Source organism: Mycteria americana, chromosome 1 (assembly GCF_035582795.1).
Source record: "Mycteria americana isolate JAX WOST 10 ecotype Jacksonville Zoo and Gardens chromosome 1, USCA_MyAme_1.0, whole genome shotgun sequence".
Classification (NCBI taxonomy): domain Eukaryota; kingdom Metazoa; phylum Chordata; class Aves; order Ciconiiformes; family Ciconiidae; genus Mycteria; species Mycteria americana.
This window is the reverse complement of record NC_134365.1, coordinates 141,118,236-141,144,738: the sequence shown is the minus strand read 5'-3', so window position 1 is coordinate 141,144,738 and position 26,503 is coordinate 141,118,236. Positions and strand designations below refer to the sequence as shown.

Genomic DNA, 26,503 nt, shown 5'->3' with positions numbered 1-26,503 from the left:
CCTGGTTCAGGAGCCCTTGGCGTGGATGTCCTGTGTTTTAAGGAGTGCTTAGCAATTCCAGCAGGATCTCCCATGAAGGAGTGCTTAATGGAGCAACTGTCAAATAAGCCACTCCTGTAGTCGTAGCCACTCTTGCCTCCTCCATGGGTAAACCTGGGGCTGGCCGGGCCTCCACTATGCTGCTGCTCCTCCTCCTCCTCCAGCTGTGTGATCCTGCGTTACTGATGGGAGGAACAGACATGACAAAAGGAGGAGCGCACACTTTCATCTTGTATTTTCAACAAATTATACCTTGGAAGAGCCCTGGTGAGGACCGTTTCCCCTGGTTGCCTAACTGTTGGCGCAGTCACTTAACTGACATGGAAACAGTGTGAATCCGTGTTCCCTTCACCATGACCCTAACCATACTACCCAGGTGTTTGGATGTTCCCTGTGCCAGCTGTCTGTTTGGTGGAGTGTACATCTAAAAAGCACTTTTATTTCTTAATTTTCTGCTCACCTCACCCATTTCTTAGTTGCGTTAACGTGATTTGATTCATGCTGTTAGTGACACACTAATGGGCGCTTGAGGTGAACATAAGCTTCCGTTTCTGCAATGGGTGGTGCATTGTCCCTGGTTTCAAGGAGCAAATTCTTGTCTCGTGTTTTTGGACGTTTGTGCTGTACAACTGTCGGGACTCTCCCGATACCAATGTTGTGACTGACACGTTTTTATGTTGTGGTGACTTTCATAATTTATTTCTTTACAAATCTAAAAAATCCAGCCTCTAAAGCCTGAATAACAGAAGGCCAAAAACATAACAGATGTCACTGTGTTTTACCAAGTCAACTCCGTTAGGGTGATGTTTGGAGTACTGGAAAGGGCATGGACATTTCTTTGTGGGTAAAAGGAATCCCCTATAATTTGAATATGCTTATTCAGAAGGTTACTTGTGGCAATGATATTCAGTTTTGTGAAGTAATTACCAAAACTGGGCTATGTTGCTTTTTTGTGGAACGGAATATGCATCAGATGGTAACAACCTGTGAGTCATGACGGGTTTTTAGGGTTTTTTTTGTTTTTCTTCAGTCCTGCAAACACTTGTCAAAATGGTTAATTTTGAGCATGAGTAGTCTCATCTGACTTAGTGTGAGCACTCACATGACTTAAGATGAAAAGGTATACAAGTGCTTACAGGATTTAACCAGAACTTTTTACCAAGGCGGTACATTGGATTTATTCTTAAAACTGCTTTCCACTGGTGAATTTCAGTGTAGGTGGTGGGAACTGTAATATGTAACTCCTCGGGTGAGAAGGAGAAACAGGTGAGCCTTATAAAATTTGGGGGTCTGAAGACTTACTCATTTCACATAGTACTTTCACATGCATACACACAGGGGTTTTTTGTGTCTTTGATAATACTGTAGATCTCTGCAGACTCCTGACTGAAACAGAATTGTAACCTCATCCATTAAATACCAAATAAATAATGTTTTTATGTCAGGAATCTTCTTTGCATTTAGAGGGAATGCTTCTGTATATGTTGTATGCATTTTTAAATATCGAGTTTGGGGTTGCTTTTAAGCACTTGAGAGCATTGGGTTTTTTAAACACTAGTCAAGAACTTTGACAGGCACATGTGCAACTTCAGGAGAGTAGTAGTAATACTCCTGTTTCAGTGTTTTGCAGTTCTCTGTCTAGTACTTTTAGTTTAGGTTACATATTTCACTTCCTGAAGATTAAATGACTGACGAGGTTGAGAATTTGGACACTTCTTAAATGTTTCAGTGCCAAGTAGCCTACCATGCTGAGTGGAGATATTTTATGCTCTACTTGGTAAAGTAACTACATGTAACACCTTCCAACTTGAAAAGCTTATAAAAAGGTTTTAAAATAATTTCTGAATCCAACCCTTAACTGCAGAAATACGACCACTTAAAAGAAGGGCAGGAATGCAAGAGTGTTGCAGCTTTAGTTACTGAATAACTGAACAAATTTGCATCTTATCTCTTACACAAGAAATCCATTATTTTATGGTCGTTGCTGCTGAATCTGCATAATCCTGGATCACCTGGCAAAACAAAGTCTGGCAAAGAGAGACAGCTACCACACTGCTGAGTTATATGGCCCTTGTGCTTTTAGTCCAGCTTCATGCTGAGTGCAGAGGGAGGACAGAGTGACAAAAGCTGGGGTCTGGGGAAATTTCTGCTGTGTTGCAATTGAAATCAGAGTCAGTTCTTAAGTCTGGCTCACAGAGCAGCCTTGCCAGCAGCAGGGCAGCTGAACCAGGGGTGGCATCTGATGGGGAAGAAAGTGCTCTGGGGGATAGTAATGTCTTCAAAATCTGATCTGGCATAGGACATGTCAGAGCAAAATAGCTTTCCCAAATAAAACTTGAAGTATCTCAGCTTGTGGTGTTGTCTCTGTGGAAGCTCAGTAATTTGCATCATGTGGCTATAGTGTTTTAACCAGGAATGAGACAAACTAAGGCTGGGCCGTCTCCTGAAATGCCCTGGGACTGGAGGAACTCTCTCCCCACTCCCATTTTTGGGTCACCTTGGATGTGGTTAGGTAAATCACAGCTGAAATCGGTGTGGGAATGTACCACACCTGTGTAGAAACACCAGTTGGTATTTGGAATGTGGTTTCTGAGGAAACTCAATTCGTTTGGGACAGCTATCGGAACGGTAAGCTCATTGCCGTAAGCGGCTGGGAGGCAAAACACACCCATTGTTTCTGGCCACAAGCAACGCAAGGGTTTCCACGGCCGTGTGCTCCAAGGACACGGCAAGTTCCTTCTTGCTGAAGGCAGCGTGTTGGGCTGGTGCAGGCAGCTGCGTGCTGCTGTGCTTGCTAACTCTGTCCTGGGCAAAGGTGGTGGTGGGGAGCGTGTCCAAAGGCTGCTCTGATTCCTGTTTCTCGCTCCTGATCCTTCGCCTCAGCCATGGCGAGGCAGCCTAAAATCCCCCGTGTATTTTGACTCCTGCTGCTGCTGTTAGCTTTTGCCCTGTCAAAGGCTGCGTTTTTCTTCAGTATTACTGCTGAACGAAGCCTTTTTTTTGTATTATTAATTTTTGTATTTTTTGTGTTTTGTATTATGTTAAAGGTTAATTTCTTTAGCACCTTACTTGCATAGCATGATAATTTTCAAAATATTTGAAAGTAAACCCTGCTGGAACCAGTGTTTATAGCTGGTTTTTTCAATATGTGAAGCATTTTAGATGCTTCCAGATGATAAATACTCATTAAAAAAAAGTTTTATTATCCTTTAGAGGAATTCTGATAAATCATGGTGAAAACTGAGGTAAGAGAATGACATCAGGAGTTTAATACTATCTAGCCATCAAAAGGTAGCGGAATACGCACAAAATAAGGATGAGGCAAAAGTATTTATGTAGCTTATATAATATACCATAAATCCCAAGATCAACACTTTTATCTTAGACATCCAGATGTGCCTGTCTAGTTCCCCAAGGCAGAGGGAGGAAAAACAGTTCCAGAATATGAAAGCTTTATCATGGTAGTCTATTGTGAATTTTGCAGGCAGGAAGATTGATGGTGTCATACCTCCTACAACTTAATACCTCATTGTCGACAGTGCATATCTTATTTATAAATGAAATTGCTGTTCCGTCCTGCTCAAGCCTGTACAGTTGGGCTGAGGTACAAGGAAAACCAGAGCAAACTGTGATGGTGAAATCCTCATTTGCTCAAGTTAATGACTGAACTCTTTAAGGGCACTAAGACTTGGTAATTTATTTGCATTTATTTGTTTTCACAGACCACAGCAGAGCATTTTGCAGGTGTCTCTAGTTTCTTTTTATGTAAAATGCAACTTACTAGGTTGTGGGATAGGAAAGGAGCCACTCTGCTGTGCTGTGACAAGGTAATACTCCTTCCAGCCTGGCTTCTTTTAAAAGAAGAGGCACTGTTGACTGTAATGCGGTGTTGCTGTTTGCTCCATTTTCAGACACAGGCTGACTGGCAGATGGGAGGTCGGACCAACTGGTTACCTGACACTTGGGAGGAGAAAGCAAAGAGCAGTACTACAGACTTTATAGGTCTTGCTATGCTTGAGAGCAAGGCAAAAGGCAGTTGTGTAGATCTTTGTGTGAATTTTGGCAGGTGAGAATAGGCATTTAAGGTAAGATATGCTGCTTTGCTAAAATTTTAGGGATTTGGATAGATACCTACGTCATAGAACGCTGTCAGTAACTTATCTGTCAAAATACTGGTTCAATTTGTCATTCTAAGACATCTGAATATTAATAGGTTGCTTTTATTACTTCTTTTCTATCTTTTAGAGCCGCTCCCTCCCCCGAGAAGTCCCTAAGTTAAGCACATGTTTTTTTGGTTTTGGTGGTTGGGGGTTTTTTTGTTTGTGTTCCCCCCCCCCCCCCCCCCCCCCCCCCCCCAAATTCTATGTCAGTTCTTTTTTAGGGATACTTTTTGGGAGTCACTTCCTTTTACGATAAGATACTGGAAGCTGAAAATGCAAAAACAGGAACTCCTCCTGTTTTGCATGGAAAAAAATGCTGCAGTTCCATTTGCTGCTTCCAGAAAAATAGGCTGACTTTGTTGTTGTTGTTAGCATTTGTCAGCACTTTTCTTGGAAAGGTAAGTAAGAAGGGAGTACAAGGTATTCAGGTACTCAGTGCATAGAGACCAAAAAAGAACAGCAAAGCCACAAACGCAGTTTTGATGTTTTAGCTCATTGCATTGAGTTTTAGTGAGTTACAAACATTCAAAAAAAAATGGTGATATCAGAAAACAACCTGTTAATTTCAGGTGTCTCAGTTGGAGTGAGTCACTTTAAAGGTGCCTACAATCCAAAAACTGCTGAGTAATCTGCCTTTGAAAACAAAGAGAAAGAGCATTGAATGTGTCTCAAAGTCCACGTTCAAAAATGGAGACACCCAGAATCTCTCCTGACTTCTGAAGATCACGGCTATAGCAATTAAATGTCTGAGGACTTCTTTTAAATGTGCAAATAAGACCACCTGACCACAACAGATGCATTTTTATTTGTTTTTATTCAGAACAGCTTCAAGTCTGTAGTTTTCCCCTTGGTTGAATCCTTTGCTGGTAGCGCTCTCTTGTGGCTATTACTTTCATTAAATGACTTAAAAGGGATTTCAAAAATATGTATATAATTTAGAGATTTCTGCCTTAGAACACACACGGTCTCTTTTGGATAAGCATTCCTAAATTAAATGTGGTAATCTATATTTTAATGATGCAGGAAAGTCAGTCTAGACAAAAGCATCCCAAATGTGCTTCCCAGAAGATCTTGAAGGCGGCATGCGTATTGAGCGTTCAGGTTTTTAACTGTTTTTCATCTTTGTATTTTTGGCGAAAAGCCGTGTCCCTGAGGAAGGACAGGTGAGAGGCTCGGAGGGGAGTGAAGTCCGCATTGGCAGCCAGGCAGGTGGAGGAGAGACTGGGACGGGCACCTTTGGCAGCAGGCTTGATCACAGATGCTGCTTTTCCTGTGCTGCTGCTCTTGGTGATGAGCAGGTTACTCCCCACAACTTGTGTTATTAAAATGAACAAAAAAAGGATCTGGGAAGCCTTTTCCAGTGAAAGTGATATGTGTGTTCCTGGTGAAAGCTTTTCACCGTGAATCGCTGTTTTCTGATTCCATGCATGGGAGAGGAGAAAGTGGTGGTGGGGTAACTCTTGATGTGTTCTGTTTTCAAACTACAAAGCTCTTAGCTGGTGTGTTATTTTTCAGTAAGGAGGTAAAGCCTTCTGGAAGGTCAGATTGTGGCGTGCAGTGGTTTCCTTTGAACTAGGAACATACACTTTCCTCCTCTAAGAAAAGAGCAGTTATTAATGAAAAGTTGTTTGGTACCACATAGACTTGATACCATTGTGATTACAAATCCAGTGTCATAGCTTTATAAGCACGTCTGCGTTAATACCAAGTGTGTGAAGTTGGCTGTAGGCTCCTTTTCCTTCTACACTGTAATCCAACAGCAACTAGAGTAATGATCCCAGGTTATTTATTTAGTTGTACTCTCTTGGAAAGAGGCAGGTTTACACTTGAGATAAGGCCTTGAGTGAGAGGGGTCTTTGCCTTCAAAATACTTGACTGATGAAAAGTCTCTATTCTTCGAAAGGCTGAAATCTTTGTGCATGGCATTTGTCTGGTCAGCCACCTTCCCTGATTTTTGGATCCTATGAGCAAAATAAGCACAGTAATAATCCCAGTCCTTTCAGGGATATTTTTAAAATTTCAACTAGTCTTTTATAAATGCTTTCATAGCAATTACGTGACTGTTTATTTCCAGCTGTTTTCCAGCAAATGTAGTGCCATGCCCAACAGTCCTTGTAGTGAAGGTAAGATGAGCTTGCTTTGTCTGTTTGCTGTTCTGGCTGCAGTCTAGCAGGACAGCTTGTCAGTATCTAATTGCAGATTAAGACTGGAAAAAAGCTTTTTAAAGCCAAATTAAAAATCCTATTAGCCAACTATATTTTGAGGTTTAAGTTTTCCTTTTCTTTAAAATTAAGGAGATACATGCTATTTAACTTGGTTTTCCTCTTTCTTTACCACTAATTCTAATACTTTTTCAGGCAGTGGATTCAATAGTACTCGCTCTATGCAATTTATTCTTCTGTTACGTAGAGTGAAGATGGACTTGCTGCTGGAAATTCAGGAAAAAAGCTCTTTTATCCACTTGATTTTACTTCTCTGTTTTGCCAAATAAGTCACCAAGTATAGAATAGTATTTGTCAGCTGGACTTTGCATCCTCATTCACACAACAATAACTCCATGTTTTTAAAACTTTTTCAGAAACAGTGTTAGAAGAGTGACCCATCAAACTCAGTCTGGACTGAGTGTGCACGTGCACACACATGCATGTGTGTTAATGTTGATAAGCAAGGGATCATGCTAGCTTACCTTTATTCAGACTACTTCCAAAACTCCCTCATTATATTAGCTTTAACATCTGTGAGAAATCAATACTCTCACCTTTATGCGAAGTGCAGTCATTTTTTGATAGAATATTGCAGTCTGGCTGGGAAAGCTAACAGCAGCCTGGCCATCTAACTTCCAGCAAGTTTACACAGCAGAGCTATTGAACTTCTTCAGAATTGTGTAATTCTGCCACATGCTGTTTTAACTAGATTTCTTATTAAAATCCAAATATGCCTGCATAAAATAAGACCACTTCTTGCCCTTTTGCCAGCCTCCTCCTCGCTCCTGAAGTTTGAGGATTTCTGTAAATCCACGGTACTTCCAGCATTTGCTTTGCGACTATAAGCGCATCCTCCTTTGACCTGTGAAAAGACGTTCATTTTTCATATGCAGGATGTGGGTCAGTCGGTTGGTAAGGATGCTGTGGTGCAGTCAGCTTCTTGTGGCAATCAGTCTGCTATGTTACAGCACAGAACCAATAAAAATGTACAGTTGTTGTGTGTTTGGTGTGATGGGTCAGTGAACCTAAGGAAAATGTGGTCTTGGCATGTATGCCAGTACATAAGAAGAAAGTTTCTCACTCTCCTGGGCTGATCCTTAAGGATACAGCAGAACTAATCTTTTTCATTTTCCCTCAAATAAACTCTGTGGAGCCTGTTACTGTGTCCTTTACATCCTCGGGTATGATGATGGTCAGCAACTGTAGCAAGCTTACATGTGCAAATCTGGCCAGCAGCAGGGGATTAATGGTGTGACTATGGAATAAAGCTTATTTTTTCAAAAGATTATTAAAATAAATTGTCCTTTGAAAGAATTCCCCAGAACTTGTAACATGAGTCTCCCTGGGGGATGGAAGGACGTACCTGCCACTTTTCTCCATAGGCGATGATTTCCAATGCCTTTCTGAGTACTGAGGTTATTTATTTCTAGGGATATCGCAGGCTGCCTCTCTTTTGGGGGAAGTGCTGCTCCCTGAGAAGACTGGCTGGTTGGTTTTAATGTATAGGAAAAACATCTGTAACTCTCAAATGCTATTGACAGCCCATCAGATCTTAGGAGGCGCAGGTTGTTCTGGAGATTTTCTTTTAGCTTTGCTCCTTGAGCAGATTTGTCATCTCATAGGTGATGTGAACTTCTTTACAATGTAGTGCCCCAGAGGGGACTGTTCACCCATACATTTGCCTAGAAGATAGCAAAAGGAAAGGATGGAACAGCTGAAAAAAGCAGTTTCAGCGGCGTAATGTCAGTGTATTTTCCACATGCCATGTCAAACACCACTTCAAATTAAAAATAAAAATCCCCCCTCCCTCCTCCAGGAAGAGTCCTCTGGTTTCAGGCTTTGCTCAGCTTTTCCCCGCCAAGCTCCGCAGGCAATGTTCACCGGGGTCGGGCGGCGGAGTCGCTGGCATGACTAATCAAAACTGCTATGGCCTCTTAGCGGGGAGCGGTAACAAGGCTCCTTTGTGAGTCTAATTATATACCCTAAGCTGGCACAGCGGCGCGGATTACCGCAGGAGGAGGACGGTCGGTCGCTGAGGGCTGCGGGGTCCCATGCTCTGCTCCGCCAGCATCGCCCGCTTTTGCCACGGACGGAGCCCAGGTGGGTGCTGCCTGCACCCCATGCGTGCTGCCCCGGCCCATAGCTGGGGCCCCATTGCTTCTCCCCCAGCCCAATCCTGCTCCCTGATGTGGAGGCTTGCCCGCTGGCCAGGAGCCATGCCCGATCCCTGAGGAAGGGGTCTGGGGAGGAGGCACTACCCGGCGCGGTGCCTGGGTAGGTACCTAGGGCTGTGCTGGGGAGGGAGAGGCTCCTGCCAGGCTGGCCAGGAGGCAGGGCACCGGCACTCCAGCAGCTCCTCACCCCTATGGCCCATTGCTGGGATAAGCAAGCGCTTGGGCTGCCTTTCTCTTGGCTTTTTTGTATCTTATTAACTTGACGGAGGGGGGTGGGGTGGGGGAAGCCATGCAGGGCTGTCTTGAATGCCTCCGATTAAAATTTCGTAATAGGATTGTTGAAGGGGAGTCGGCAGATGTTGAAGAGGGGAGGTGACTTTGAGAAGATATTTTGTGGTTTACTTGCCAATTTGCCTCCCGTTTCTCACGCAGAGCTGGCTTCAGCATGCTTTGTGTTGCTGAGCAAAACCACTCATCTCCCAGCGAGGCTGTGCACTGGGGTGGTTTGCAGTTACTACTTTCGAACAGGTCTGCAACTAGTTTTCTTAACAGGTCTTTTCATCCCAGTGTGTATCATCAGGACAAACGGAGTAGCAGAGTTAGCGTGTTAGTGAAACTTAAAGTGTCAAGGCCTGAGAGTTATTCAGTTTTCTGCTTTTATTGGTGTGAAAAGAAAATTGAATGGAAAAAGTTTCCCAGGCTGTGAGGAGTTTGCCAACATGCACAGAGGTTACACAAGGATGCAAAGGGATTTTTACAGAACAGTGCAAGAGGAAACGAGTACGCTGATAAATGTGTGAGACCAAAGTTGTTTGTTCCTCCCTGTAAATCTAAAGAAGGGATTGTGGGATTTCTTTTTGGGAAGGAGAGGTATATGAAGTAATGAACAAAACCAGGAAAAAAAATATTTTAAATACACTTGTCTTATGCAGTTTGGGGAAGTTTGGGGGGTGATAAATTTGGCAGAATGGGATTTTTTTCTCACTGCCAGTCCAGTTGCTGCTTCCTGCCTTTCAAGAACATATGCTGTGAAGGTGGGGTGCCGGAGCAGCGTGGGCTCAGGATGTGTTTCTGTCTCTATCTGCTTAGTGGTGACCAGACAGAGCAGCCAGCTCCATTAGAGAAATCCTTAATCTAGTGAGGCTAATGGAGCTTCGCTCCAGCGGGAGCTGCTCAAATAGGAACTGCTCATTGTATTTGTGGGGCAGGATCCCAGAAGAGTTAAGGTCAACTTCTGCGGGTTACTGTTGGTTTATAATAAAGCATAGTAATACATAGCAGAGCGTTGGCACGTAAAACACATTACACATTTCTGCTGAGCTCACTGAACTTCAAGTAAAGCTATATAATATTAGACTTTCATTAATCACTTGGAACACATATGTAGTATTCAGTGTGTCTCTTTCGATGATCATCTTATATATAAGAAAGATATCTTTTCTGTTCTTTGAGGCTGTTTAAAGTTCCCTGAGGGAGCTCTATACCACCCTAACGCCAGTGTTACAACCCAATTTTGTTTTCCAGCTCAAGAAGACTAAATCTAGTACATATAATGCAAACAGCTGAGTATTCAGTGTTAGACAGAGCCCCATTCACTGCTCTGGGTTTAAAAATAGTGATGTAGTCGCAACTTTCATGTGAATATAGTGTCGTTATTTATTATGAGATTGTCCATAGATACTTTCCATCAGGATCCATACCTTGGTTTATGCAGGAACAGTGCATGGATGAATTCAGTTATGAAACTACTCAGTCACTTCAGAGGGATGCTGAGAGCCTCTGTGGCTTTTTAACACACAAGCTTTAGCAGCAGGAGTAACTATTTATGAATATTAGCTAGAGCTTTTTTTCCTGTGTTTCGTCATCCATTGTAACTGATCTGGCCTTGGAAAATCATTGAGGTAGTTTCCAATGTGATTTCTTTGTATCCAAGCACATGTTTCAACTTGCGGTTTTTTAGTTTTATTTTTGCCAGATTGACTCTCTTGTAAAACTTATTCTTGGTGATAATTAGGGTGACTAAAGATTGAGATCTGAAGGGGTGGTGTGAGGTGGGCTGGAAGAGGAATAATCTATTGAAGATCTGTGGTGTTATTGCTGTGAAGTGATTCTGTTTTCAATCTTGCTCGGAAAATAGCTTTTATTTTGCTGTGAAGTGACTGAACCCAGCTTTCAAGTCTAATGATGTTAAATTAGGTGCATATCTTGGCACATTCAGTTTCTGCAAAATAAGCCTCAAAGCCTGCAAGAACATTACCCACTAAACAAAGTCAGCTCTGCTCTGGGAATCCCAGAAATCAGAGTTGTCTGGTCACTTTTAAACTTCCAGCTCTAAGTGGTTTTAAGTGTTTTAAGGCTGCCATACATCTGCTCCAAATAAGGCCTGTATGTATTCCCAGGGTATCCAAATCAAGGGAAACAGCATTGTTGCAGTTAGTAGGTTAAATAGGGTTTTATTTTTTTGATCAGCAAAAATTTACTGAAGACTTGAGTGTGTTTACTCAGTGGCTGGACTGGAGTGGGTTCCTCACCTGGACCAGCATCTCGGGCCGGCGTCTCTGGGAGCTGCTGCCTGAGGGGCTGAGCCGCAGGGGTGGCACAGGGGACGGCAACTTGTCCGTGTCCACCGCCGTTTCTCTGGGGCAGGGGGTGAGGTGGCTGTCGTGGGTGAATCTTTGGCAGAGGTATTGGCAGTTTGATATCCTTGCGTTCATTGCATTTCCTTTTCGTGAACTCTCAGTTTGTGTCTGTGTTTCTGGACGGGTCTCATGTTATTGAGAGGAGTGAAGAAATTAAGTCCTCTGTTTTCAGGATTCAGACATACCCCTCTGTTTGTGTGTGTGGTGGAGGGAGGAAGGTTTGGGCAGGGGTGTAAACAGGAGCAAGTCTGTGCATCCCGTAGGTACAGTACTGTGTGCAGGGAGGGACCCGTCTTCTCCAGGCATAGTTGCTAGGCCCTTTGCAATAGGAAGAAGAGTATCGCTGTCTCTAGATGACCCGGATACTCATCCGTAAGAGAGACGATGCAGGGGAAGAGAGGTCATTCTTATCCGTTGGTGCTTCTGTGGCCATCAGCTGGATCTTAGTCTTGCTTAACCACTGTGTGATAAGGATCAGCACCGTCTTGTAGCAGGGAGGGTTGAAGTTGGGGCCCGGCTCTGTTTCTGACAGAATAAAATGGCAGGAGATGAAGCGGGATGTAGAGCCAGCCCCAGCAGAGGGGCCAGCTTCTTTCACTTGGTTCACTGCAGCCCCCATCTCCCCTCTAGGGACGGAGGGCGGTGGCCTTGCCTTTCTCAGGGTAAGGCACAGAACTGCAGGCTGGTAGGAGCTCTCGGTGACAGCAGTGACAGTGTTACACCTGCCCATGCAGATCTCCTCTACTTCAATGAAGAGTCTCTACACACAGGGTTGAAGAAATTGGGACCGGATTAATATAGGCATAGGAGGAGAGGAGCTCATGCTCCAAGAAGTTGCAGGAAAATATCTGCTCTTTGCCAATCGAGAAATTGTAGATGGATGCGTAAGTGTTTCAAATCGTACTGCTTATTGTTATAATCCTGCTACAGCTGCAGTCATCAGTTGGAGTTTAAGAAGGGGATATAACTTGGAATTGAACAATTAGCTTCTCCACCTGAAACTTGAGCTGCCCCTGGGAGGTAAGGAGGGAGAGGTTACCTCAGAAGATGATTGTGCAGCTATAACCACCTTATGCCTTGGGCTTCCAACACGTTAAGGCAGCTGAGGTTTCACGCCCAAATTATGAGCTCTGTAATGTGCCAAAACTCTGTCTGTTTTAATCGGAAAATAGTTACTATGACAATAAAAATCCTTTTTTAAAAACCGTGCCATATATTACAGAGTGATTTACAGTTGCATAGCTATCTCCAAATGTCACATTCAGTGGAGGCACCATAAATTTTTACATACACTTGTATATGTAGTCCAGAAGGGGCTCCTCCAGAAGAGCAGAAGAGGGTTTTATTCCCCCCCCCCCCCCCCGTATTTTTTTATGCAGCAGTTTTTCCTTTCAAATCTCTCTTGCCCTTCTGAGACCAAGATGCCTCGAGGGAAAGTTTCTGCATAAAAAACTTATTCAGTTCTTTATTAATGTGGAAAATACTCTAATTTTTTTCTACAGTATTGCACTCATCTTTTGTCTCAGTTATAGCTAAGCTGGAATAAATGGATCCTGGATGCTGTGTGACATTACCAGTGTTTATTTGAAAGATTACTTGAGAATCCCAAGTGTTGTGAGAATAGGCTGAGAAGAAATATCTGAATACTTAACAAATGCAAGCTCTTAAATAGATGAGCAAAATGACTTCATGTGGGCCTGTTGAGTTGATTCTACTTCTTATTCCAATGTTTCTTCTGGCTAAAAAGGACTATATCATTGGTAATGGAGACCTGCAGTATTGTTCTCAATATTTATTTCATTGAATATCGTTCCTGCAGTGCATCTGCTTTAGCCATTCCTTTTTGTGAACAATTTTACTATATAATGTATAGTCAAGGTTGCATTACCCTCTGCATTTCTATGCCACCACTACCAGCATGGTTTCAACAGGTTTAGAAAAGGCTTTTGGGTAGGGAAGTTTAAATTGGGCCACAAGGTTGTCATTCTGTATGAATTCCCTTAGTGGTCCTGTTGGCTGGTATTATTTTCAGTATTCCTTCTCTGAGATTTTGCTGAACCCAAGTCATTTCTGCTGCTGTATTTGGGGGGAAAAAAAAAGTGATGTGGCACTTGAAAAGGTTTCAGAATAGCTGTGGGAAAGCCAGAATTTGACTGTTGCTCTGACGTAGAAATAGTTGGAGGGTTGAGCTAGAATACTGACGCAAAGTTCAAGAAATGGGAAACTGAGTTGTCCCTGGTACGGCACTGTTGGTCTTGTAACGTCAGGACATCCATACCTCCTGTGGACGTCCTGTGTGGTGGTGATCTTGATGGTGGTGTGGTGGTGATCTTGATATTACAGCTTCAGACTGGACAAGAGAGGGTAGTAATCATTCCCTGAAGAAAACAGAAGCTGTTTGTGGCCAGTTTGCACCAGTTTTAGATTAGGAATAAGATGGTTTGTTATTAGGGGTTGGTAGTGCTGCTCCTCTAGCTTCTGCATTTCAGAAATTGGATAAATAATTCCCATCTTAAGGAAGCACAGGTACTGGGTTTAATTTTTATGCATGGAAATTTATAATTATGGTATTGTGAATCCAGGGGTATTGAGAGTAAGATTTTTATAGAGCTTGAGATAGTGCTTTTGAGGTCTACAGGCTGGAGAAAGCTCAGTTGCCAGTGTAGGGTATGTCAGGAGTAAATCGGGGTTGGGTGGACTGGAGCAGAGGGAGCTTAGAGAATCGGAGATTTCTTTTTGAGAAGAGTATTTTGTTTGGTGACCTTGTCTATGTACTTCTGAAATGTCCTGTGGATTCTGGTGGAACAGAAGGTAGATCCTTGTCTTCTTGTGTTTTCTTCATTCATGTTGAAGGTCAGTCAATACACACATCCACACATGGTGTGGGGTTGTATTTTTTTAGGCATACTATGTTGATTATTCTTAGCTCGTAGATAATGTGGGGGGTTTGCATATAGATATGTTGAAACTTTGTAGGTTTTGGAAGGTTCAGCTCTGGAGCCTAATTTGAATTTAGGCCTTCAAATTGTCCCTAAACTAAATAGATTTTGAAGGCAGTTTATCGAAAACATTAAATAATTCTTACCAGCCATTGATAGAGCTCTTAGGCTAGTTAATTATACTAGATGTGACACACTGGATTTAATACATATTCAGTGTTTTCCTACATGTTTTAACTTGGTTATTAAGTGACTACAGCACCATCTTCTGTCATTGCAACTTTCCCTCTGACACTACAGTAGATCCACAAAAAAGCCTGGCTGGCTGCCAACGTAAAGACACAGGTGGGAAAAGACTGTGTAGGAACGGGCCTGCAAAGGGAGTGCAAGTGTGCCACGTTCTTGGAGAGGGGAAGGTGGGAATAGCCAACCTCAAACAAGTATGGGACAGGGGCTGGAGAGAGGAAAGGATGCAAAGACAGGGAGGTGGTGATGGCTTTCCCTGGGGAATCGCACTGGTGACTCCATCCAGGGAGATGGTTGAGCTGAGTGAAGAGCTGCCAGCGTGGAAGGTGAGGATACGAAAACTTGTTGGAATGAGCTTCTGTATTTGCTGGGGATTAGGAATTGGGTGGACTGCTGTTAGACCAGGCTTGTTCATTGCTTCATGGTTATTCAGTTGTTAACAGCTTTCCTTCACTGAGACATAATTTTCTTCAACTATAGTGTGTTTTCAATATCTTTTAACCAGAAAGGATAATAGTTTACTATTTGATAAGTTAGAGGGATTCACGAAGTTGATTAGGAGCCCAACTTTCATTTAGTTTTTTCTGCTCATCTAAGTCATTTAAACTTTGAAAGGAGTTGAGTACGCTAGGGCAGTCGTAGATTTGTCTTAGGATGACATGGCTGCTAATAACTTTTTTTGCATGAAAATTTTATTCTTTATTTTTAATTTCTATACATGGGTTTCAGTGTTCCTTGAGACTACCAACTGTTCTCTCTTTCAGCTGTTCATCTTCTGCAGTTTGTGTGTCAGTGCGTGTTACGTGCACGGTCTCAGATGTCTGGGTTTTTTCGCCTGTGGCTAATCCAGCTGTCACTGGACAAGGGGATGTAGGCAGCGGGGCTCAGCTGTCTGAGGTCAGAGAAGAGTATTTTCATATACCGGGCTGATGAGTTTTCATCATTGGTTCATCCCATTCCAGTGAAGTATGTCACAGGGGATCTTCCCAAACTAATAGATGCTAATATGCAAGGAGAGGTGGTTCTGACAACAGATGGGGTGTGTGCTGCTGTTAATGGAGAGAAGCAGTCTTGAAACAAAAACTCTGGTATGGCTTGAGTGTTGCCAGTAGTAATTTGAATTTGTATATGTCAGCCCCCCTGTGTTTATTTTGGAAAACAGTGCACAGCTGGCAAACTAACAGTAATGTTGCTGGTGACAGTTTCTAATATTAAGACTTCACCTTTAAATGCACTTTCCTAGGCTATTGAGCCTGGCATACTAGTTTTTTTTAAATCTCACATAAGCAGCATTTGATCAATTACAATGTGAAAGCATTTCTATTTAATCTTCAGCAGATACCTAATACAACAACCTTCAACAAATTTTCATTCCCAGTAAAGTTCCATTCAGGCATTTTGTTTATTCAGGGAATAAGTGTGATGAAAGAGAGGAGATGGTGTGTGTTGTTTTTACAAAGCTCACGATAGATTTGCAGATGTAAAAGGCATTGCCTTAAAATACTTACCGTGATGATATTCACCAGTAGTTTTTCAGGTTTATTGCTCACCACGAACAGGCATTTTACACATTTTAAGTTTAATCTCTGTAAAAGTGAGGGTGTGATGTCTCCACACAGTTAACTTGAAATTTCAAGTCCTGATGCTTCTGCCTCAGCTAGGAAGGCCCTGTGTTTGTTGGCTTTTGAGAGGGGTTTATGCAGTCACTGCATGGCTCGCCCAAAGAAAGCCTTAAATTTACTGTCTCTCCTTGAAAGGACATTTAAGGCTCTCCTGGATAGACGGTGTGAATGCTGGCATAGAGTGTACTTTAGAAAAAGCATTTAAATTGCTGCTGTCTAAGCTCAGGACAGCGGGAAGTTGGGGCATCCAAGGCTGAATCTGAGTGAAAGGCAGTAGGATACCCTTACAAAAAGGGAACAAAGCAGTTCAGGCTGTGATGCTCTAGAAAGAAGCAGGGAGACAAATTCAGAAGTGGACTGTGGGTCAGGTTTTAGCAGGGTTTAGGTATATTGGGAAGACCAAAAACCAGTGGTGTTGAAGTGCAAAACCATCAACCTGGACAGAGAAGTTGTGGGCATATTTTGAGTTTTGAAAAGCCTAAAAAGTGACTTTGCATATATGGATGGGAGTATGTGTGTGCATGTATTAAAAAAAAATATATATATATATAAAAAAAACTTTTTTGAATAACCCATATTGGTTATGAAGGACAGACAGTGAAGGTTTACTTCAAAATATATTGTGGGAGTTCTTTAATTTGGGGAGGGTCCTTTAATATGGGATTGTTGCATGAAAATTTTCAGGGGGCTTTCTGCATTTTTCTTCCTTCTTTTATTCTTTCACACGTACACACCACCCCCCCTTCCTTTCTTCATTTTCAAAGAAAATGAGGAAGAAATAAAGTGGGAGAGTAGCTCTGTTCAGGAAAGGTGTTCAACCTCAAGTTTTGGATGCTTTGTCCTCCTTTTAAAATCACTTTTACCCATCGCTTGGTTTTCTGTTACATCCAAAGATACAGACAGGTATGTTGGGAGGCAGGACAACACTGAAAATGGCAAGGGGAGAGGAGGAGATTGTATTGCACTTAACATAAAGCTGCTTTATGGAATTGATAACAACCGTTTGAGCCTAGATTAGGATAGGTCATGGTTGTATTGAATTATTGAGAATGACACAAGAAGCTGTTTACATTCCTTATATAGCTTTGCTGCTGGACCTTAGTCTTTTGCCAGATTTTAGGTACTTCATTCCTGTATTACCCTGGCAGATGGATCTGCCAGTGGTGACTGAAGTAATGGGAAGTAATTTAAATTCTACGAATATAGTTGCCCGAGAGAGAAAACACTTAATGTCTTTGTCTGCAGAGGGCGATGACTCCTTCAGTACTCTATAGAAAGGAATGTTGTTTGTCTACTTGAAGGGAGGGTAAGAAAAAAGAAAGAAAGAAGATATTTCAACCAAATAAGTGCTCATTCAAAAAAATACTTGATTTGTTCAGGTAGCAATTTTATCTTTTTTTCTTTTCAGAAAAAAAAAATCATCCTGTTCTAGTTGCGTGCTCCCAGATTAGGCAGTTGGGTGAGGTCTTCACAATCTGAAGGGAAAAATATATTGAACTATTTTGTGAAGGAAAACTGGTGATGACGCTATTTCTTCTTATTATTTGAGGCCTCTGTGGGTAACTGCAGCTTCATGGTGGTTTTCAGCCTCCTTTCCCACCCCCAAGGATTCAGGAGACTAAAAATATCTGAATAATGTTTTTCATAAATTGAATAAGTGATTTGGTAGTTTTACAGTGGCTTTTTCCATACCCATTGAATTGCATTGTATGTTGCTCTGTGAGTGTATTTGAATCCATTGAGCACAAGATTTTTTTGCTTTTTTTGGACTCTTCCCCCCCCCGCACATACAGATTTATAAAATTCGTTAATGAAGTGTTGGTATGTCTGTCCCAGCGTATGCATGTTATTTTAAAGGAGGTGAGGTGAGAAAGCTGGGAACTATGAAGTCATTTGGGATTTATAAGGGGACAAGCAAGGGCACCTGTCCTGTCACTACAATTTCTCTACGTGCAATAAAAACGATGGATGAGTGGCTTGCTGAGGAGATCCCAAAGACTGAACTTCTCATAGTTACTTGCCTGGCTGGCACGGGCCAGCAGTGTTCGTAACTAGCCATCTTAACAATGTATGAGAGGATTTTTTTTCCACAGGACAAACAAGTGCAGCATGATTTGGTTTATTTGGCTTTTAAACACTCCAAGGGCACCTTGTGAGACGTACTATTCAGTACGTGCAGTGTCTGAGCGTGCTGCTTCTTTGAGAATACCAATGCATTTGACCTTTTAAGCACGTGTAGGTTTCCGTTTTATCTCAGTGCTGTAGCCTTTCTGCATTTCCTTAGCATCGCATCCTTCGCGTGCAGGCAGGGCAGTCTTGTAGCCATTTACCTTACACTGGAATCGGGACAAATTCCTGGTTGTAGGCAAGGTTTAAAATAACTGAAAGCAGTTTGGACCTCCTGCTGCAACTGTCAAAATGTGAACTCTATTAAAAACAGAGCACTGGAGAGAGGCTTTGCGTCACTACTGAAAAGTCTGAGTTACATCTCAGTGAATGGAGGGAGAAGAATTTTGTTTTGATAGCTGCTGCTGAATTTCACTATATTGACTAGTTCCCAGATTCTGGGGCTTGCAGGGAAGTTGTACCTTGAAACACAGGGACTTGAAGCACTGTGAAACAGTGATCCACAGCTTTGCGAACGAAAATGTTCTGTAGAAACTAAAGTGACTGAAAACGGAATATGCTTTTTTAAAGAACCTTTAATGTAATCACTACAACAGTTTTAACTCGGAGAATTAGTGCTGACAGTGTGTAACAGTTCTTTGTAGACACAGCTCAGTTCTGACTGAGGCCACTGACTCGTCCCTCCTTTTAAATTAGAAAAATTGGGAATTCTTGTCTAAACCCAGGTTTTATTTCCTGCTGCTGCTGATACAGATGAGCAGCAGGAAACATTGTATTCACAAGGACTGGCATCAAATGCCCGCTTCTGCTTAGATGTGCCATAGGGGGAACCCTGACTATAAATAATTACTACTGATTCGAAGCGGTGCTGTGAATTCCGCAGTCTGAGCACCGCAGCCCCTGGGAAAACGACACGACCCTGCAATGTGTTTCAGAGTCACAGAAGAACAGCGTACCACTGTTAATGGCCTGAGGAGGGATTAATTGCCATGAGTAATAATAACAATAATAATAAAGAACGAGGAGAGCTATTGTATTTTCGGAGCAGATGCCTTCATCGTGGAGGGCCTGGCGAGCCGCGCTGGGCTCCCGCGGGGCTGGCTGGGCGGTGGCCCCGCCCCTCCCCGCCTCGGGCCCCGCCCCTCCGTGTTTACGTGGAGATTTAAAAACCTTATGGCAGGTTTGTGCTGCCTTCATTAGCGTGGGTGAAACCCGGGGGGGCTTTATGGTGAACTGGAAAGGAGTTCTGGGGTTTGTTCCGCCCTTCCCCCCCCCCAAGCCGAGCTCAGCCATTTTGAAGAATTATTTAGATTGAACGTGAAAAGTAATTGTGCAGATCGGTAAACTTTGGGCAACGTGAGGACGTGAAATAACAGAAGATAGGCTTTAAAAAGGGAAGTGGCTGGGCAGTCCTGGTTAAAATGCCCCATTGGTATGACTCTTTGTTCATTTTCACATTTCCAGAGTTTTACCTGAAAAATTCCTGTAGGAACTGTTCATTACCTTGTTCTTGAGATGGGTCAGAGTGTCTTTGTGTGGGTATGTCAGCGCTGCTGGTATTAAAAACACCTCTTTGAGCTAAAGAGAAGGGGCCAGTAACAAGATGAATGACAGCCAGTTTTCTATTTCAGAAATACTGTAGGGCCTCTGTCATGTGTAGCTGCTGCTACTTGCAGTGAAAGATTTGCAGCCTTATGCTTACCTGTGAGCCAGCAGTCAGGCCTTCCGTCTCTGTTGATTCAGCAGAGGGCTGGAACAAAACATTAACAGGCAAATAAATCCTAGCAATTGCTTTCCACCTGGATGCAGGCTTCTGGCACTGCCTGTCCTCCTTTTGCTTTTGGACTCCAAATGCAAAAGCCTCTCTGGTAGGGTTATAACAAGAGTGCTCTTTGGTAGATGGGAATAAAGTAGAAATTCTGTTGTGGGGGGAATACATGCCTCTTGCTGTTGTATCTGCTGGCCTTTTATCTGACCGGTACCTACAGGAATTCAGAATGTGTCTGAAAACAGAGAAAATGGCTCATATTCATTGATATTTTTGTTGTGTGCTGAGATAGTTCAGTTACTATATTCAATTTCCTGTCTACTTTCCATTTTAAGATATTTTTCTGATTTTTGTTGTTGTTTACAGATACATCTGCTTGTCCAGTTTAATTATTTTTCTCTCTTGGTCAAGGAAGTACATTTTCTCTCCCCCTCGCCGTCCAGTCAACCTCCTCAGTGTTGCTGCAGCAGTCTGAGCCAATATGTCTAATCTCTATAGCCTATGAAATTCAGAATGTCTTACTGACTTCCAAGCAGTAACTATAAAAGGACAGATTTATTCTGAAAAACTGGATTGGAAAGGTTGTTTTATTGCTAAAGTATTTGCACACAAATGTCATTGAGACCACTATCCAACAGATTGCTTATAGTCAATAGAAATTGTTTTTTTCCCTTTGTATCGTATCTTCAAAGCTTATCAGTGTCTTCCTTCCAGCAGCTTTTGTAAAAGCACTGGTAGAAGGACACTCTTGGTGAAATGCTTTTATTAATGCTTCCATTAATGCTAGAGGTTTTCTGGGTTGTAGGTTCAGATGATCTCATTCTGTCACTCAGAATTAATACAGAGGTATTACATTAGAATATAAATGCTCAGCTTCCAGCATCTTTAGTTGCCTGCAAAATATTCCTGGTTTGAGTCTTTTAATCTTTTCTTTCCATTCCTTTGTACCCATTTGTGCTGAGTTTTGGAATCAATAGTCATGCTATGCTCCATTTATTGTTAGAAAAATTTTGTTTCTTGAAATGCAGGAAATAGTAAATGTAATTAAATGGTGAGAATCCAGCAGAAAGCATTGTAGACTATGCACAGTAAATTAATGTTTAGTCATGTTGTGGACTTCAGCGAAAGCAGGTGTCTGTGTGATTCCACCCTCCAGGTATCCCACCAGTATTTTTAGGCTGTTCAGGCTATTATGTCTAAAAAAAAGAATCTCTCAAAAATATGTGTGTGTCCACAAATACAAAAAATGAAACAGAACTTGTAAGTTCTTGTCCACTTGACTTGCCTCACATCACAACTCAGGCCAGTCTGTTCCTCCCCTTGCTTGGCTGCTCAGGAAGATGAAAGTGGTGGTGGATATTGTAGCACAGAAAATGCCATCTGAAAATGATGTTCATGTGGCGAGAAACTATCTTATGAAGATCTTGAGAAGTTCCATGAGGTACAGTACTGACTTTACAAGTGCATCCCTTCTGTTCCTTCCCAGTGATTGAATTCCTCTACCATTTGCCAAACCCGTAGCAAACCATCACAGAAGTCCTCTTTCCCAACCTTCAACACTCCAAACATTGCTTGTATTGTGCTAGTTTTCTAGTCCTGTTTCCTTAGCGGTGCATCATAAAAAAGTAATTGTCTCATAACAGATAAACCTTTTTGCTGAATTGTTGCCTAGGAGGTCTATTGAATTTGCCTAAACAGGTATTTGTGGTTTGCCGAGCTGGTATCAATATCATTAGAGGTGAGCTGGGGGGAAAAAAACCCTTCAATGTTCTGTGCAGCTGAACAGTGGAACGATTTTTTTCCATACCTGAACACAGGCTTGGGGCCCTTGGAGTATGCAAGGACTGTCTGGAGCCCAGCATCGCATGGCTGAGCAGAACCTTTTGCACTTGGTTGCACTGAGAGTATTTGGGCTCCTCCGCTGACTCTGAATTTCATTTTCTGCCAAGAAGGAACAACATAGTGATGCTCTGCTTAACTGTTTTCTCATTGTCATGCTGGGAAGAGTAGGCTTTTGTTTATGGAAACAATTACTTCTTTTTTTTAGTGCCAGTAACGATGCTATGCTTCTTAGTGAAATTACAGTTTCCCTGTAGAATTATTATTCTCCTTTTGTAGTCCTGCATGCAGACTTTGGAAAGGCAATTCATCAGATCTTCCTGAATGTACTGCAAAAAGCAGTGTACTCAAATTTGACCTGTTTTGAAGATACTGGGTTTATAATGACCTTTAGTTTTGTACTCTAAATCCAGTGGCTGTCTCATAACCCAAATTTATAAAAAGGGGGAATGAGTAAAAAAAAAAATGGAGAACTGCCTTTAGAGTTGAAGTTGAAAATAGGGAACACTTTCTCAGCTTAGCAAATTACTTTGTAACTTAGACAAATTACTTAACCTTGCAGTAATAAATTTCATAAATACATAAGTAAAATATGTAAGTGCATTAAAAAACCCCTCAAGAGCTAAGGTCCTGTAAGCCTTTGTTTCAGACTGTGGCTTGGAAGGATGGGATTTGTCTCACCTTATACCTAGTCTAAATTTTAAATTACACTTCCCCCAAGATGAGCCAAAGAGAAGGGCAGGATGATTTACCTTCAAGAAGTTCCTACTTTGTTCCCGGGTGACTGAGAGGGTCTAGACAAATTGTCTGTACTCAGGATCTGCTCACTGAAACAGAAGTAGCTGAATTCCACCCAGACTGCTTATTTAACATTGAGGAAAAAGAATACGCTTATTTCTTGAGTGCCGAGAGGTGTTATAAACAGCAAGTCCTTGGAAGGAAGTGCAAGCTGTTGCTACTAATTCCTGAACAGAAGGAAGGGGCAGAGGAGTGTAGAGCAGTTTTGCAGAAAGGTTTGCAAGGTACAAAGCTCTAACAACTTATTGTTGTACTTCTAAGAAGGGATCTCTTCAGTTACATAAGCGTATATATTTGGAGGTGATATCCAAGTAGGTGTTTGGGGACTTTGAATTGCTGAACTACTTTTGAGGTGTATTCTTTAGAAAACAAAGAAAAAAAACCCAAACAAACAAAACCCCCTGCATACTGGGGGTGCCAAACATTTCAAGAGCTGAAGCAGAACGTGGCTGGAGTTAAAATTATTAGTTAGATCACCCTTACTAACTTGTATGAAGCAATGTACATGTCTTTGTTTCTTCCTGTTATTAACTCTTTTCTTCTCACCTCCTCCCAGAAGCACATACCTACAGTAAAACCTTGCCAAAGCCCTACTGTACTGTTGACATGTTGTAAAAGAGTCATAAGTCGCAGTGTGAGCTTTAACTGTTAAAGCTCTGGATACGTGTCAGGTACTTTAAAATCTGTTTGCCTGTTTCCGCCCCTCATAAAAACCACCCCCCCACCAAAATAAATAAAATTAAAAAAATAAAACCCACAAAAACCAACCAAACAAAGAACCTGAAAATCAACCAAAAATCCACCCAAGCACAGACCTTGGAGAGTATTGACGTTTCACTGCATCTCAAGCATTTTAAAGGAATGCTGGTGTCTTTTCAAAAGGGGCATGCAGGTAGAAAGTTGTCTCATTTGCTGTCGTTTGAAGTAATTCTTCCTCTGCCCTATCTGTATAGCATTTGACTACTGCCCTGGTAGATTTTTTGCTGCGTGTCACCTTACTGAACTGCTTGCATTAAACTAGTACACTCTAACTCTCTCGTTTTCAGGAGAAATGACCTAGCCTGCAGGCCTCACTCCTGGCACGCAACCAAATTTACAGAAAGTCAACCTGAGACAGCCACGTCACACCTTTCCTCATCCAGCACCTGCGCTTCCTGGCACTCGCGCTATCATGCAAGGTGAGTCTCTGTTTAAGTTACATGCATTAAGCTCCAACAGCAAGACAATAATGATGTAGGTCATGACGTTGAAAGTTTTTTAAAACCATGAATGCAGAATGATTGTTTTATACATCTTCAGTATTGCCTGTCCTTTCAATGCTTGAAGGGGGAGCATGGGAAGTTTGACATATGGAGGAGTGGATTTCAGAAACAGTATGTGATATGTGCGTGTGACTGAAAGGTAAGAAACTAGCTTTAAAGGCACTCAAAAGATTATGTTTCTTGCTCTGCATTTCCTTTCAGTGTCCACTGGTAAAATCCTAAACCTTTGTAAGTGAAAAGAAACCATCAAAATTGACATACTTGAAGTGAAATAGTAAAGGGAGAAGAAATTGAAAAATACTGTTTCAGACTATTAAAAAGCCTTTTTCTAAAGGGAGGGTGCAGAATGTTTTCCTATTGGACTTTAAGGTATTACTGGTTTTATTAGTTAAACTGTCTTTCCGTAATCTGATCTTCCCTACAGCTGTGCTTTTGCTTGTGTAGAGAGGTAGTAAGACCAATGATTTTCAGTCCCTGTTTAAAGTAGCTTAATATCTGTTAGGTCTCATTCAGCACTACAGGAGAAAGGCTTACACTCATGCAGTTTTAGTTGTGAAACTTAAAACTTTGAGGTAATGCCTGTTTGTTCTGGTTACAGGTTCTTGTTTCCTGCTCATAGGTGACATTCTTCAGCATTTTCACAAGGGTGTTTTTTGTTTTGTTTTGTTTTTCTTTTGTCGCTTTTATCTTCTCGGTTCCCATTGAGCCAACATAGTTATGCTGAGTGTTAAAGAAAATGAGTCTAATACACAATCCCAGTTTGGAAAGTAGGCTTGTGTTTTATGCACTTGCTGCTGTACATTCTCCGTCATTACTTCCTGATGTTAATTTATCGTGATAGTTAAAACAGAAGAACATTCATACTTTAAGATTTTATTTTATTTTTCATGTCATTTTTACAACCTTTTTTACATCATTTGTTTTCTTTAGGAGCTCCCTACTGTTTTTAAAATAACTTGCTATCTGCCCTTGAATAAATTATGAATGTTAACATTTAGACAGAAAGGTATCTTAAATGCATTTTGTAATACTTCATTAGCAGGAGTTTTAGCACATTATATTTCTCAAATCCTCGATTATAATTGCTGCTGTTTTACACTGATTTAGAGAGTTTGTATTTAAATTTCATGTAGATGGGCTGAATAAGATTTATAGATTTGAAGACAGTAAAAGTCCTTGTACATAGAAACAAAATTCAGAAAACTCTAAAAACTTTATAGAGTTCCTGGTTGCAATACTAACTCAAGACTATTTCTACTTTCAGTCTACTGAGTCTTCTGACAGAGCCGTAAATCAGTTTATGCTTCCTGTTCTTCCTGATGGTTGTCCTTGTACCTTGTGAAAGTAAAATATCACAAGACACGTGTCTCAAAGTGTGATTTGATAGGAGCTGGGTGAATCACAATATTTTAAAAAAGAAAAAAATATATTAATTTGGTTCAAGGCCAGTTTGAAATGAGCTTTGGGCAGGAAATTGTGGGTGTAAAGGAAAAGGGGGAGGGGAGTAGAGCAATCCTCTCCCCCCACATATCAGAAATAGCAGCAACTGCTGGTAGACTTCAATATTAATAAAAAGGGTAAATTCTGCTTTCTCAGATGCTGCTCAAAGATTTAGTGGCTTTAGTGCAGTCTAACACCAGCATTCCCAGGGCACTGCCATCCTGAAACCCTTGGCTGCCTGTGCTGCCCACTTGAAAGGTGAGGTATTTGGGAGATCTGTCAGTCCTGGTGTCTGTTGCCCAAGACTGTTTCAGTGGCAAAGCTGACTTTAGGCTGTGGCTGCTGGAGACCCATCATTCCCAGAGCGCCAGCCCAAGGATTTGGGTATTTTGAGGTTCCCAGTTGCAGAGGGGGGTTCTTTGGGCTTGCTCATCTGCAAAAAGAGAAGGTGAGCAGCTTCAGAAGCTTCAGCAGCTTCCGCACTTTCAAAGTACAATTCACAAAACCGAGAAGCACCATGCACTCAAAGTCAAGCACCAAGCTGAATGGGATGCACAGCAATCAGTAGCTGAAAGCAGCAGTATGCAGGGAGATAATAAAAGTAGCCCCAGTTCTTGTCCTTCCTTGAGCTAAGCATCTGAGATTGGTATTCACAGCCTAAAATCTCCTCTGAATGTGCCTGCCTACATTCTGTCTTTGAGTGTGAAATCTAAGTCACTTGTAGAACATGGAGAGTTCAATCAGGGGGAGAGATGCTTTTGCTCTCTTCCAAGCAGAATATACCTGGATTTTGTGTGTTGGGCAGGAGGGGCTCAGCTGGACAAAACAACCCTCTGAAAATTGTCCTTACTACCTAGGTAGATGCTAGATGAAGCTATGGGTAATTTGATTTGGTTTGGTTTGGGTGGGTGGGGTGGTTGGTTTTGGTGGGAGTTTTTTGCCAGCCTGCTGAATTTGGACCTTTGAGAAGGTGCATGAAGCTAGAGGAAGACAGACAGACCAGAAGAGACTGTACCAGTGTAGATAGGAGAAAGGGTAGTTCTGGAGCCCAGCTCTCCACATCCACCACTATATTGTGTATTTTTATCATGTGACTTTCCTTCAAAAACTGTAAGCTATCTTGGGAGCACTAGGCCAGGTCTAGGTGCCTCTCACACAAGGCTAGAGTGTTAGACCTTGTAAGCTTTTGGTGCCTTAATTTCCCTCTGTGAGTCTTCTGCTGTCTTTTTCACAGAAGTCATACCTT

General features: G+C 41.9%; 1 protein-coding gene across 3 annotated transcripts in view; it reads left to right on the top strand.

Moving 5' to 3' along the window:
* The window catches only part of SHROOM2 (shroom family member 2), a 126,592-nt gene that overhangs the window by 57,438 nt on the left and 42,651 nt on the right, over nt 1-26,503 (top strand). For 2 of the 3 annotated variants that reach the window (XR_012778572.1, XM_075522556.1), the window contains exon 3: nt 23,602-23,733. The exons of the other annotated variant lie outside the window; for it this stretch is intronic. Coding sequence is in view for 1 of the 2 variants with exons in the window: in XM_075522556.1 (XP_075378671.1) it covers nt 23,602-23,733 (132 nt within the window). In the remaining variant the exon portion in view is untranslated. The remainder of the gene's footprint in view (nt 1-23,601; nt 23,734-26,503) is intronic. 3 annotated transcript variants of the gene reach the window in all.